The 14,067-nt window shown below is 42.7% G+C and overlaps 1 protein-coding gene across 9 annotated transcripts; it reads left to right on the forward strand.

The window, feature by feature from the left end:
• The first annotated feature begins 1,079 nt into the window (after window positions 1–1,079).
• On the forward strand, window positions 1,080–13,649 carry si:ch1073-416j23.1 (rac GTPase-activating protein 1). Of its 9 annotated transcripts, XM_025909761.1 has the most exons (18): window positions 1,080–1,231; window positions 1,310–1,447; window positions 3,777–3,889; window positions 4,089–4,340; window positions 4,982–5,186; window positions 5,760–5,832; window positions 5,910–5,963; window positions 6,089–6,187; window positions 6,791–6,950; window positions 7,506–7,675; window positions 9,008–9,181; window positions 11,402–11,497; window positions 11,696–11,894; window positions 11,955–12,060; window positions 12,287–12,419; window positions 12,827–12,935; window positions 13,129–13,228; window positions 13,454–13,649. In XM_025909761.1, exons 3-18 carry the CDS (start codon window positions 3,799–3,801, stop codon window positions 13,497–13,499), a joined length of 2,067 nt encoding a protein of 688 aa, XP_025765546.1. In that variant the 5' UTR covers window positions 1,080–1,231; window positions 1,310–1,447; window positions 3,777–3,798; the 3' UTR covers window positions 13,500–13,649. The 9 variants fall into 9 exon arrangements, with proteins under 9 accessions (XP_025765546.1, XP_025765544.1, XP_019217966.2 ...); XM_025909759.1 differs by lacking the exon at window positions 1,310–1,447; XM_019362421.2 differs by lacking the exon at window positions 1,310–1,447 and having other exon boundaries at window positions 6,791–6,911.
• Window positions 13,650–14,067: the final 418 nt, after the last annotated feature.

Consider the following 14,067-nt stretch of genomic DNA (forward strand, 5'->3'; position numbering starts at 1 on the left):
AGCTTTAAACACATTCTTTCTCTCACAGCAAAAGTCTCTTAAAGTTAAGGGACTACTGGCACAAAAGTGTAGAGATGGACTTGGTAAGGAATATGACCAGTTCTGTGCTGATGTTCAAAGATGTTCAGTGCATGTCTGGAGTATCTTGAGAAGTGGATGGCTCCCATGGAAGAGTTTTCAACATTTATATGGAAGGATCTGAGAGACCCACCAGACTGGGGTTGAAGTCTGTCCACCAGTGAACCAGAAGTGGACCAAATAGTTGAGAAGGCCAAAAGCCTCACATGTTGCTCAGAATTACTGAAGATTGCACAGTTTGTCTTTGCACTTCCCTCATACAATGCAAATGTTTTCTCACTAATGCAGAGCCAATGGACTAAGGAGAGGAACCAGCTTTCCGTGGAGTCACTAAAGGGGATTCTGTTTGTGCAACATAAATTCAAAGACACTTCTTGCAAAGACTTTCATTCTTATTTGTTGAGCGACCAAAAACTGCTGAGAAAGTTCTGCTCCAAAGAAAAATATGGGCTGGGCAGAAAAGGAGGATGAAGAAAACAAATGACTTTTCTTGTTAAATAAATGTCATATGACTGCTGCTTTGCATTATTACTTTGAGAAGAAAGAAAAGAATGCTTATGTTGAAAACATATTTCAGATTTTTGTTTGTTCCGTAAAACTTCAAAGGAGAGGAAAATATTTTGTTACTGGTAATTTTTCTTATACAGATGACGCATTATTTCTATATCATTATTTAATTCCAGAGGTTTTGAAGTTATTTTTTGCACTTGCTGACTTGTAAAAGCCTATATGACATTTTTATTTCACCATTCATTAACCGCACAGAGAAGGCATCGTTTAAATATGTTCAGATTTTCTTTAAGCAAACAGAATTATTAGAGTTCTTCGCGACTGGGCCGAGTGTCTCTTTTTTGGAAATCAAAATATGGTCACTCTAACATGTATTCTGTTTTGTTTGTTTGTTTTTTTCCATTTTATTTTCGCGCCGTCTTAAATCTTCACTGAGCATTGCGGCGGGAGGGAGGGGGGCGAGTTGCGGTGAGGTCACGTGCCCGGTCGTTCCTGCATAAACCTGCCTTGCGGAGCTAGACAGGTGAGGGCGGGGTTATTGATCAGTGATAAGAAACAGCTGCTGTGACGTCTGTGGCCACGTCCAGGTGATGTAACTAAAGCCTGTGCACGTGTTCTGGACATGAAGCTCTGCGTCACTCAGGTCAGTGTCTCCGTTTCTGCGCTGTGCACATCTAAAACGTTATTTAACCTGCTGCTTTAATATCCTGGCCGTCCTCAGGTTGTTTTCACGTGTCTGACAGGAAGGTGATGTCACCCTGTCACAAAAATACATAATTGGGGTTAAAATGAAATGTGCAAATCTCGAGTGAAAGAAGACTGATATCAGCTGGAATCAGCAATTCTATGTTACTGCACAGTAAGTGTGTGCTCTGATGGCATCGGCTCTTAAAAAAAAGTGTCAAGTTTTCAGCTCGATCCTGATTTTCTACACAATTTTCCAGCCTCGTTATTTTACGGGTCCATAAGGCATGGCTTGGGAACCACTGTGTCAAAAAGTCACTACCTGAAGCTTCATTCATTAAACTCGTGGGTGACACCTACTGGCAGCAGCGGTAATTGCACCGCCAAATGAAACCTTGTATGTGTGATGCGCCTTTCAAATGTTTTCTGAGAAACTTTTATAAAACTAGTATTGCAACAATTATTGTCCCAGCATTTTGACGTCATTTTGTAGTCTTTGTTGTTTGTGCTCTTATGGAAAAACATCTGCATTAGTAATTCCATCAGTAACAGATTTGTCATTGATTACACGGGGAGATGTTTGTACATAGTGCAGTGAGGCAGCAGCTGATGTGCTGACCTTTGTGCATGGTACTGTAAATATGTGCATTTGTAACTCAGGTGTTACATATGCACATATTTCAGAAATGTTACATTTTTCATAGTCGATGGGCTTAAAATGTTTCTTTTCTCAGACTACACCCTTTCACAAACAAGAGAAAAATCATCAGAATACTTAATTAATCCCTATAAGGAAATTATGTCGATTATGTTTGTTCCAAGACCGTAAACTGTTACGGAACAGACTCAACTAATTAAATCATGCAATATATTACAGAGTTTCCAAATTTAAGAAATGGCACTAATATATACAAATCACTCAATTACAGAGGCGATTGGTCAAGCGAAACAAGTCGGTATACTCAGCATTTGCCATAGCTTGAGCCGGGGGGGGGGGCAGAGTTTCCACAGGTTCATACTTGGGGGAAGAAAACTAACATCATTTTGATGACCTCGGTATATCGGGTGATTTTTGGCTTATCTGTGGAAGCGCCAACAGGTCCTGGCGTTCCATAGGTGATGATGGTGTCTTTATTATTGCAGCAGCACACTCAGCCTTCTCTCAGCTGTGTCAAAGTTCTGAAAGCCTGTTTGGGAACGCTGCTCAATCCACAGTTCAAATGTTAAGCAATGTCTTAACATTTCAGAGTGCATGTCTGAGCATGCAAGTCAGTGAAACAACTTTGGACCCTGACACATTTAGCTCAAGAGTGGCTGCTAGAAATGGAGACAAATTTTTACACATTGTTCTGTGGCCTGATATAATCGGAGCTGAAGGAATTTTTCGCGTTCTTGATCTGATGTCTTCAAGACCGTTTGTTTGTTTGTAAATATCAGGTTTGGGCTTTGTGCTCTGCAGAAAGCCTGCTTAACTTTTAGAATTTTTGGCAGTGGCTACCATATTTTGGGGTTCATCTGTCACCAAGTATCTCACAATTTCCTCATTCTTGTATCAGCTCCTGCCCAACAGTAGCAATATTTTCTGTGTGACTATCGGGGGGGGGAAAGCGCAGACCCCCACTGAGGTCGTCAGCATCAACAAAATAGCAGCTAACAGTAACCTAGGCATCCATATTATCGGAGGTCCAGACATCCTCTGTGAGGCATGCTCAGTAATGTCACCCTCTCCTTTTCCTCCACACATCTTTCCACCAGAGCCTCAGCAGCCTTCTTAGATGGGATGGCTCATGCTACCTGGTTATAAAAATAGAGTAAAATCAATAAATGAGTAAAGAATATCTTTTTTTAAATTAATCGCAATTCATTAAATTCTTTTAGCTGACAGAAATGATATAAAGCATCAGATTTCTGGTAAGATGCTTCAGTCAGATTCACTGACTGTGCTCAGCACTGATGACGTGTTGTTGTTGTACACCAGCAGTTGATGGCAAAAGCCAACAACACACCTGTAAAACCAACACAACAACGTGCTGTTTCAGCAACACCAACCCATGTTTTGTTTCCACTTGTATCCAAACCCACAGTGATGTCATCAGTTTATGACTTTCACCCCACAGTTAATAATCTTTCTTTATCCTGTTTATCCAAACTCATAATAAAGCCACCCAGTGTCAGCTGATTTGTTGTAAATGAAGCAGTGAAATGGTTCAGAGGTAATCAGTGACACTGAACTGAGCAAGCTCAGGCCCACTGCTTCATCATTAATAAATATGGAGTTCAAAGCGTCAGTGTGGGAGGTGAACACAGACAGATGATCTGAGGTTAGATTCCATCCATCGTGTCCATCATCAGTGTTTGCTGCTTTTCATGTTGTTTTCTTGTGCTCGGGTTTCTGGGAAAGGTGTCAGTGGGACTTGCTGTAAAATAAGCGAGGGTTCAAGACTGTGCTGTGACCTCTCTTGGCTCTCTTGCTGCTGCGTTACAGCTCCCGCCCTCTCTGACAGGTGGAGGCACATCTGGTCGTCAATGGCAGAGTCTCGGGTAATTGTGGAGGAGCTGCTGGCTCTGTGTCTCCAGAGGATCACTGTGGAGGAAAACAGTATGCGGACTGAGCAGGGTGAGAACAACACTCGACACCAATCAGCTGTCAGTAGATCACATGACATAACCCCTAAACTCACCTCATTCATGGATAAATCTGCATGTGGGCGCTCTCTGCTGACCTCTGACCTGTTTTTATATAAAACACCAAACTAAAGTTCGACAGGTAAGACGGGTTTGGTAGTTACACACTTTTAATTGGTCTGCTCTCTCAGAGTTGATTGAGCTGGTGAAGAACTTCGAGGAGGTCAGAAAGAAGTGGCTGCATGCCGAGCTGGAGCTGAAGAAGTACAAAGAGCTGCTGGTGAAGTCGGACGTGGCCAAAGCTGCTCTGGAAGTGAAGCTGAAACACGCTCGTAATCAGCTGGACGTTGAGATGAAGAAACGCTACAAGGTGGAGGCCGACTACCAGTACCTGGTGAGGCAAGACCTCGAGGTTGGAGGTGGAAATCATGGCTGGCTGACAGGTTTACATGTTTCTGATGATCCGTGTTTCATGTAACACAGGGACGTTTCTGCAGCTGCTGGATCAGTTGTTGTTTTGGAGCTAGTTCACTGTCATTTCTCTGATCAGTTCAACCATGTTAATGACACAAACAACACAAAGAGCTTCTTTGGCACTGACAGAAAAACACACAGCCCAGTCAGCCGACACACAAAAAAAATCTTGTCTTCTCCCGCATAATGCTGTATTTTACTGAAACTCAGAGCAGCAATGACCTTAACCCAGTTGCTTTTTCTCGGTAGTTTACACACAGAGCCACTTCTCTCTGCTAAATCCAGAAGAACACAAGTGAAATGCCATGAAAGTGAATCCTGTGTAAGTGCATTAGATTAATGCCTGAATCTTAATTAAATGGGGATATTATAAATAAAAAGCGATGCATGTATTTACCCATGTGTCACAGTAACCTGAGTTTTAATCCTCAGAGCTCTTTGCAGTGATTTCTTTCAGCAGAGGTGTTTCTTAAATCAAAGCATATTTATCCTCCGTCAGCCTCCTCTCATTGATCTACCCTGCCTCGCTGTTTTCAGACTGAAACACAGTAAAATGAGTGCACCATGGTTTATTTTATTTGTAGGCCTTCATCACTCTCTCCCTCATCAGGTCTGTTTATAATGAGCTGTTCAGCCTGTGTGGGGAGCTCACAGACCTCTGTCCTGTGCTTCCAGCAGAGGCAGATGCAGCTAATGTGCGACATCCTCGTCCACGACACTAAATCCAGTGCCTGTCTGAACGATGAGCAGAAGTCTCTCTTGGCCACGTTTGAGCACAAAGGGGGGAACATGACACTGCAGAGGAGCACCAGACGGTGAGGTGGCAGCCAATCACGGTCCTTGCTGAAGGGTCCGACACTCATGAAGGCGTTTTCCAGGTTTACAGGTTAAATCGTTGTTGAAATGAATCTGATGATAAAACATTGAGAATAAATTAAGAATAAACCACAGACTGTATAAAGAAGATGGAAGCAGCTACTGTGACATCACCCCCTGAGTCATGAAGCCCACTTAAAAAAAACAAATAAATAAATCTTTGAGCCAAGTGTTTTCACCATCAACAAAACCCCTTTTTGAAACTAGATTCAACATGCTGTGGGTACACCTGAGGGCACCTGCACGCTCACACAGCAATCACAGGTAGCCCCGCCCATAATCTGCCTCCTGCTCCTCTCTGACTTTAACAGGACCATAATTTCAACAATCTCAATCAGACCTTAAAGCAGGAAAGAGTTTACTGAGCTCAGGGATCAGTAATCAGTTCAGAGCTGCCACCTGCTGGGCATTAGAGAGAATGCAGGTTAAAGAAGCAGAGTCCTCCTCTGTAAAGTCTGTGGTTGAAACGGAGTGAAGAGTTTTCACTAAAGATGATAAAAATCTTTTGTCAGGTTGCCTGTGATCGATGAGTCGTCCTTCCTGTCTCACTCTGACATCAGCTACGATCGCACGGACGACGATGTGGTACGAACATTAACTCGACACGTGCACCACGCCTGCAGTATAAGAACACTTTAACATTCTTTGTCATGGTGTTTCAGGATTTGGACACAACTGTGATCCAACCGCTGAGGTCTCGAGCAAGAGAGAGGAGGGTAACACGCCATCCTATATTTACTTGTTTGTTCATCCATCAGATTTTGCATGGAAACATTTCACCGGTGGTGCAGGGTACAGCCTCTGTTCCCCTGACTTTCTGATGATATGCTGTTCTCCACAGCGTTCCTCGATGGGTCTGCCTGTTGGTGCTCCGGTCAGGAAACGAAGCAGAGGCAGGAACTTGTCAGCAGAGCTTCTGGAGAGGAAAACTGTGGAGAAGGTGAACAAAAAAACAGAAATGGAAAACCGACTGAGATGTTATGTTCTCACTTGATCTCACCTTGTTAGTACTAGGCTGGGCCTTTTCTTAATTCTTTATGGGCCAGATTAACAAAGAGCTGGGAGGAACATGGCAATGATATCATTAGAAATTAGCTAGCTGCCAGGACAGGTGTGGTCTTCTGCTTCTCTGTAAACTCGGAGATGGTTGGTGGAAAAATCCCAGCAGATCAGCAGTTTCTGAAATGCAGACCAACAACCATTTAAGTTCAGACTCACTTTCTATTCTGAATGTAATGATTCACTGCTGTGTGATCTGATTAACCAATCAGTTGAACAGTTGTACCTAATGAAGTGGCTGGTGATTTTTCTATGTTTATTATAAATCTACCACAACAAGAAAGTCATTAATGAACCAAAGAATTAACTGCTTAAAGTTCTGTTTGTTCCTACTGTACCTGAACGTTTCTGATGATTCCACTGACTCAAACTATGAAAGTCGTCCTGATTCCCCGAGTGAAAAGTAGCCTCTGCAGAGGAACCTCCATAAAACAACACGTTTTTAAAGGCTCTCCTGTGGCTCTGATTCTTTGAACTTACTCAGGAGGTGGAGACCATTGTGAAGGCCTCCATCATTTCTAATGACACTGGAGGCCAGGTCCACATGGTGCTGGGAATCACTCAGGAAACCTCCGACACCCAGGAGTGTACCGTCTCAGCAGGAGGTCAGCTCTACATTCAAGATACAAGATGTTTATTGTCATGTACGCAGAGCAATGAAATCCTTACTTTGCAGGTTCAATTCACACAACTAAAAGAAAGTAATAATAAGTAAAACAGTGCTTTGTCGATTTTGTAGCTTATATGTGGATGTAAACAGAATTTAAAGTGCAAGTAGTTTCAACATTGTCACAGTCATAATATATACAGAGTATGCAATATTAAGGTGTCTGTGCAGTCTTAAACACAACCCAGTTTGTAGCACCAAAGCAGTCTTGAAGCACCGAATCATACTCTTCATTCCAAACTTTTACTCACTGGGAGGACTCATTTGAGGTGCTGCCTGTATGCTGGATAGATAGATAGATATTTAATTCATTTCAGCTTCATGTCCAAATGTGTCCAGACCAGTGACGGATTAATGACAAGACCTCTGATTTTAAAGAATGAGGATCTACCAGGTTCACTACAGTTGGACTGCTTTGGACAAGATTTCCCACCATGCTTTAGATGACCGATCAGAGAATCAGAGGTGTTCTGAGTTTCTCTTTGAGCCTATTTGTTCGTTTGCTTTTTTTAATCTGTCGCTGTCTGAACAGGTGAGAAAACCCGTGAGTGTTTTGGACTCTGTCCTTCAGGCCAGACGTCGGTGTGGTTTCCCTGCAATGACTCGGTCACCGGTCCTGAAGGTGAAGCTCTGGTCGAGGAGAAAGTCAGGAACATTGGCAGAGATCAGAAAGCCTCCAAACACACCTTTGTGTCAAAGACGGTACGACGAGTGTTGGGCAATTTACTTTTTTGTGGAAGTAACTGAGTTAGTAACTTGGTTATGATAATATAAAAGTAACATTTGCATTACTTTGAAAAAATGTTTGGATATTGTCCCGATTCGAATATATTTAAATATACTTGAATATATACATTTTAGTATGTTCAGTTGTTTATTATAAAACTGAATACATTGAAATAAATGAACTTACCAGAAGGAAGTAACAGGAAACACAATAATCTAAACTGTTCAAATGTCACTGTGACGATATGATAGACACAGATCAGATATCATGTAACTGTTGTGGAATTATTTCCACATGTTGTAATAATAGAACAATAAAAAACAACCTTTTTTATGTTTATTCCACATCAGCAGGCTGCACCTGGCTATGTAATAAGTGTACAATAAAACTATGCTTTTCGAGCTATGTAGTCCACATTAAATGAGCCAAACTGTCACAACGTCAGATCATCATGGCCGAACAAGTGTTTTCTTCCACACGAAGGTAAACAGCTGAAGTGATTTCAGTCTAATACTGAAAAAAATAGGTTCACTGTATAACAAAACTAAGGAATCAAAACGTAACGTCCATGGCTGTCTTTGACAATCCATCTCAAGTCACATGAGTGCTGTTTTCACAGTAGAGGGTCCTGTTTTAATGTCCTCTGCTTATATTCAAATATAAAACATTCTTATTGGCCACATGCCTTTTACATCCATCCAACCATCCACTGTAGATAAAGCAGCATGTTCTTGATGACATACCTGCCTCTCAGGCTGTTTAATTCCGTCCGTGTCACAGATGTTTGTGGAGGAGAGAAATCAAGCTTGGATGGTGTCACCTTGTTGTTCTAAGAACTCGTGTTAGCCTCATCGGGGTTTGGACTGCGCCTGCTAGCATCACCGCCCTCTTTCTTGGCGACTAGTTTTGTTGAAGCATGTGATGTTTCATGAGATTCAAATTGCTTACACATTCTTACAGATACAGATTCTTGCCTTTTTATCTCTTTGACAGAAAAGTGATGTCTGTACTTCCACTTAAATGACAATAATTCAAAGGAAGCATTTTTATGTGCTCACTGTGCATATCTGTTTGTATGTGAACACCTAAGTTTGCCTCTGGCTGGTTTACCATGGCTACTCTACTCTTTCTCAGCCAATCGGCAGCACTCATGCCCACGCTGCATTTTCATGTTGGTAACGCCATTGCAACAATAGGGTAACGCTGATATTCCCATCATGGGGTACAACCGCCTTCATGTTTACATTCAAGCTGCGCATGGAGCTCCGACATCACCTCTGATGGAGTAATGTGTCATTTCCCTCCAGGTGATCCGGCCGGAGACCTGCACGCCGTGTGGGAAGAGGATCCGCTTTGGGAAGATGGTGGTGAAGTGCCGGAACTGTCGTGTGGTTGCTCATCCGGAGTGCCGACAGAAGTTCGCTGATGGCTGCACAGCCTTCAATGCCACTGCAGGAAGTACAACTCAAACGGCAGCTAAGGTGTGAGCTGGAGGGAGGGGCTTCACTGTGACATCATAATGTGCATCACAATAAACCTGCGACAGTTCAGTGCCCTTGTGGTTTTAGGCTCCACTCTGTATGCAGACAGGAGCTCCTGTTTTTACCAGGACTAAAGATTAATCTCTGATAATTCAGCTTGTTTTGTTTCCATTACTGACGTGACTTTTTTTAGCGCCGTCCTCGTAACACTGACACCGATGAGCTGTTCACGTCACAGAAATTAGTTTCCTCCCTCAGCACCAGATGGGCCCATACATACGCCTCTGTCAGTGCGCCCCAGGGTGGCTGTGGCTACTATGTAGCTTGCCATCACCAGTGTGTGAATGTGTGTGAATGGGTGGATGTCTGGATATGTAAAGCGCTTTGGGGTCCTTAGGGACTAGAAAGCGCTATATAAATACAGGCCATTTACCATTTACCATACATACACAATATAATTACAACTTGATGTGCAGTTTTATTCTCATAAACCAAAACACACTAAAGACCTAAAACGAAATAAATATGCATTAAGGGAAAAAACCTGCAGCTCAACAATGCTTAAATAGTTTCATTGTTCATGAACCGAGTAGACGTCATCCAAACTCCAAACTTTGCTGTAAATATTTCATTTCAGTTGGTTGTGTTCATGGACAACAGGGCGACTTTAGTGAGCTGGTTTAGTTTCCGTTTGTTTTGCTCCTCTTCACTTGATTACTGTTGTATGTTTGGATATTTCTAGAAAAAGGTTCCTGGTGCAGGACTGTTTAAAACGTCGTCATAAATTGATAATTAAATGCACAACCCCGAAAGGCCAGTAGATCATATCTGGAATTGAACAGGTCTTTTATTTTGAGGGATGGTTCTTTAACTGCTCAGGTGAAATACAATTCAATTTTATTTACATGGCGCCAAATCACAACAGTGGCCTCAAGGCTCCTTATATTGTAAGGTAAAGACGCTACAATGATACAGAAAACAATCGGACGACGCCTTGTGAGCAAACACTTGGGGACAGCAGGAAGGAAAAACTCCCCTTACAGGAAGAAACTTCCATCAGAACCGGGCTCAGGGAGGGGAGGCTATCTACTGCGACAGGTTGGGGGTGAGGAACAGAGGTGAAACAGCTGGACTACATCTGTCTAAATGAAAGCCTGCTCTTGTACAGCCCCAAGACTTTTAGATCAGTTTGAAATCAGGAAAAACCCGGTGGGCTGGATTCTAGATATTTTAACAAATGGGTCACAAAGACTGAGAATAAATGGGGTTCAGTCTGACCCAGTGTTCTCCTCCACAGGTTCTCCCCAAGGGTGCGTCTTATCGCCCTTATTATTCATTCTCTATACAAACATGTGTCAGAGCAGATATGAAAACAGGGCCATTATTAAACATGCAGATGACTCTGTTATTGTCAGCTTACTGAAAGAGGGTGAAACTGGCCACGGTCCAGTCATTGATGACTTTGTTCAGTGGTGTGAGGAGTCTTATCTCCAATGAACATATTTAAAACAAAAGATATGGTTATTGATTTTAGGAAACAACAAAACGGGCACGGAGTCACTTTGATTAAAGATCAGAAAATCAAGCAAGTGCAGTCATATAAATATCTTGAGACCATAATCAATGAAAAACTGAACTTTGATCAGAATTGCAAATCAGTTTGTAAAAAGAGTCACAAGCACCTTTATTGCCTCAGGAAACTTGCTCATTTGACATTGACTGAAAAATTTTAACTTTGTTTTATTCTTTTAATTGAGTCTGTTTTATCTTTTTGTTTGGTGGCATGGTTCGGTCAGACCTCTGTCACAGAGAAAAACTCACTGACTCAGATAGTGAGATGGTCCAGTCGTCTGATAGGTGAGCCACAGTCTTGTTTAGCCTGCCTGTACTCTAAACAGGTACAGAGGATGGCTTTATCAATTCTTAAAAATGGTTCCGATCCTCTACGGGGTGAATTTCAGCTTCTTTCGTCAGGACAGAGATTTTCATTTCCAAGATGCCGGACAAAGCGATATATAAACACCTTTGCCCCTAATCCTGTCACTGAATTAAATAAGAATTGTTTTTGTTTTCGATTTGAAATGTTTAAAGTACTAGATATGTGTTATAGTGAGGTTTTTATTAGGTATGTGTGTTTTTGAAGGGATGCCAAATGCTATCATTTTTTTTTTTCTGTAAAGCAAATTTACCTATGGGTATAAATAAAGTAACCTTGCTCAGGACTCGTTGGAGGACTTTGCTCCTCAGACTCATCCCAGAGTGCCTCAGCTGATTGTGGACTGCGTGGCCGAAATCGAGAGGAGGGGCCTGCAGGAGGTGAGCCGTTACTGTTTCGATCATTTGGGTTTATGGATGTATCAATGAAGACAGCTGTTTGTTCTGATACTCTGGGAATAAATGAGGGTTGGATCCTCCTGTAGTACAATGCTGTGCATGCTTGAATGTGGGTAAAGAAAACTCCCTGGAGTCCTGTCCCCAGCATGCACTTCCTGTATGTCTAACCTGTGTCTGCAGAGAGGCCTGTACAGAGTTCCTGGAGGTGAGCGTCTGGTAAAGGAGCTCAGAGACTGCTTCCTTCAGGGGAAATCTGCTCTGATGCTCAGTAAAGTCCAAGATGTCCATGTGGTCTGCGGACTGCTGAAAGACTTCCTGAGGAAGTTGAATGAACCTATGATCACCTTCAGACTGCACAGGACCTTTATGGAGGCTTCAGGTATATTCAGACCTTTAAATTCCAGAGCTGAGACCAGCGCCTAACGTCACTGTGTTTCAGAGCTGCCTGATGAAGACAACTGCTCAGCTACCATGTATCAGGCCATAGCAGAGCTGCCAAAGGCCAACAGGGACACGCTTGCCTTCCTCATGATTCATTTACACAAGTAAGTCCTTCCATGACGTCTCCACACAGAATTCAAGCACACCTGAAGAGCTGCAGATGAGCACTTGGGATTTAAGGCTTTTTCTCTTCCGTGACCCTTTTTGAGCTCTGGTAATTTCTGGGTCCCTTTTCAGTTGGTGGTCACCTCGAGGCAGCTGTTGTGACCTAATGTAATATAAATAAATCACCAAAGTAAATTATATTTTTTTTACTTCTTAATGTTTGAGGGTGATGAGGAGTCCTCAGTGCCAGATGGACCAGAATAACTTGGCCCGGGTGTTCGGCCCAACCATTGTGGGTCACGGGATGCCTGAGCCATCACCCAGCACCATCTTGAGAGACACCAACACTCAGCTGAAGGTCAGCCTCTCTAAATATCCAGAGTGGAAGGGGGGGCGGGGTAATTGAGTTGAATGTTGGATAATGGTTGGTTTCAGTCACTATAAAGTACAAACAGACTGAACCGGTCACTGCCAGCATTTGATATCTGACCTTACAGGTGCTACAAAGTAAGAAAAATTTTAATAAATACTTTATTATACAAGTGAAAGGTTGCCGCCCCTGTGATCCGTTCAGTCCAGCAGTGATGTCGTCCATGCTACCTTGTATTATAGAAGCTTTCGTATCAAAGTTTGTGCATGCAATGTGAAAAGTGTTGCTAGGCAACACTGCTTTCAAATGTTGAGCGTAGCATCTTATAGTATTAATTTCTCTATCCTCTGCATCTTCAGGGTTCATTTTGAGCGCTCTCGTTGCTCTCACTGCAGGTTGTCTGCTGCCTGTTGTCCCTCCCTGAAGATTGCTGGAGGCGTATCCTCATTGGCCAAATCCCCCCCCCTTCCTCCACCAGTAAGATGGGCCAGAATGAAGGGCAAGGTGAGTGTGCACCTTTTTTAATTTTTTTGGGAAACCTGAGGCCTGTTTAACCATCAGTGAATCATCTGACTGCCTCAGCCTCCTTTGTTTTCTTGGATGGGAGAGTTTCCTTTCACAGTATAGCTGGACTTCTTAATACAAAGAAGGAAGCACTGAACATTTTTTTTTTTTTTTTTTTATGTTTTCCTCTCAGGTTGTTTCTTCCAGCCGCTGACATCTCCAGAGTTAAACAGTTACTACCAAGCTACAGCAGGAGGATCTGTGAGAGGGCGAGTCAGGAACCGGGCCAATGCGTAAGGCCGCGCCAACGCAACATCCACAAACTCTTGAGAAAATACTGAGGAAGATCATGGGGCTGATGCGTATTAGTAAAATTAGCTTTAGTTCTAAGACTGTGGGAGAATTTCTGGGTTTTAGTTTTCCCAGCATAAGTGCAGCTCTTTAATGCAGGTTAAAGATATGAGATATTAGCGTTGTTGTTTCAGTTATCTCATGTCATGGTTTGTTTTTGTCCTCAGAGGTCGACCAGAGCCAGCGAGGAAATTCTTCACGTCGCCCAGCTGACAGATTTTGAACCTCTGACCTGTTTGAGCACACTCTAATGCTGGACCTCGACCTGATGATCATTTTTATAGATTTCATGCTAACCACATAAAGTTTGTTATCAAGGCACTTCAAAAAATTACAAGTTGGAATAAAACGTGATGTCCTGTGCTTTGCTGTGGTTTTCATTTCATTTGAAACCGTTGATCTCCTTCCTGTCGAGATCAGCCCTTTTGGTTTTTTACTTCCTGGACACCTTTTTCTCCTTTCCTTCCTAGTCTCTGAGTTTCACATGAAGTTCGTTGATAATGAGCCAGTAAATAAAGGGTCTGTTCTGAAAAGGAAAATTGAACCAACATCATTATGATGTCTGTTTGAGGTGACGTAAACGTTGCTTAGTTTGTATCTGTGGCGGAGGTGTGGTCCCTGGCTCGGCTGCAGGGAAGGAGTGGTGCAGTGAGCTCAACGGGGCAGTGCTGGGGAGGCAGGTGAGAACACAGCTGGTCGCGTCTGGTCTGATGACAGTCTTCTTTCCCCTTTTTTTTTTTTTTTTTTGTAAGTGAGAAGGGAGACAAGAGGAGGGGTGCTT

Source organism: Oreochromis niloticus, linkage group LG8 (genome assembly GCF_001858045.2).
Source record: "Oreochromis niloticus isolate F11D_XX linkage group LG8, O_niloticus_UMD_NMBU, whole genome shotgun sequence".
Taxonomy (NCBI): Eukaryota; Metazoa; Chordata; class Actinopteri; order Cichliformes; family Cichlidae; genus Oreochromis; species Oreochromis niloticus.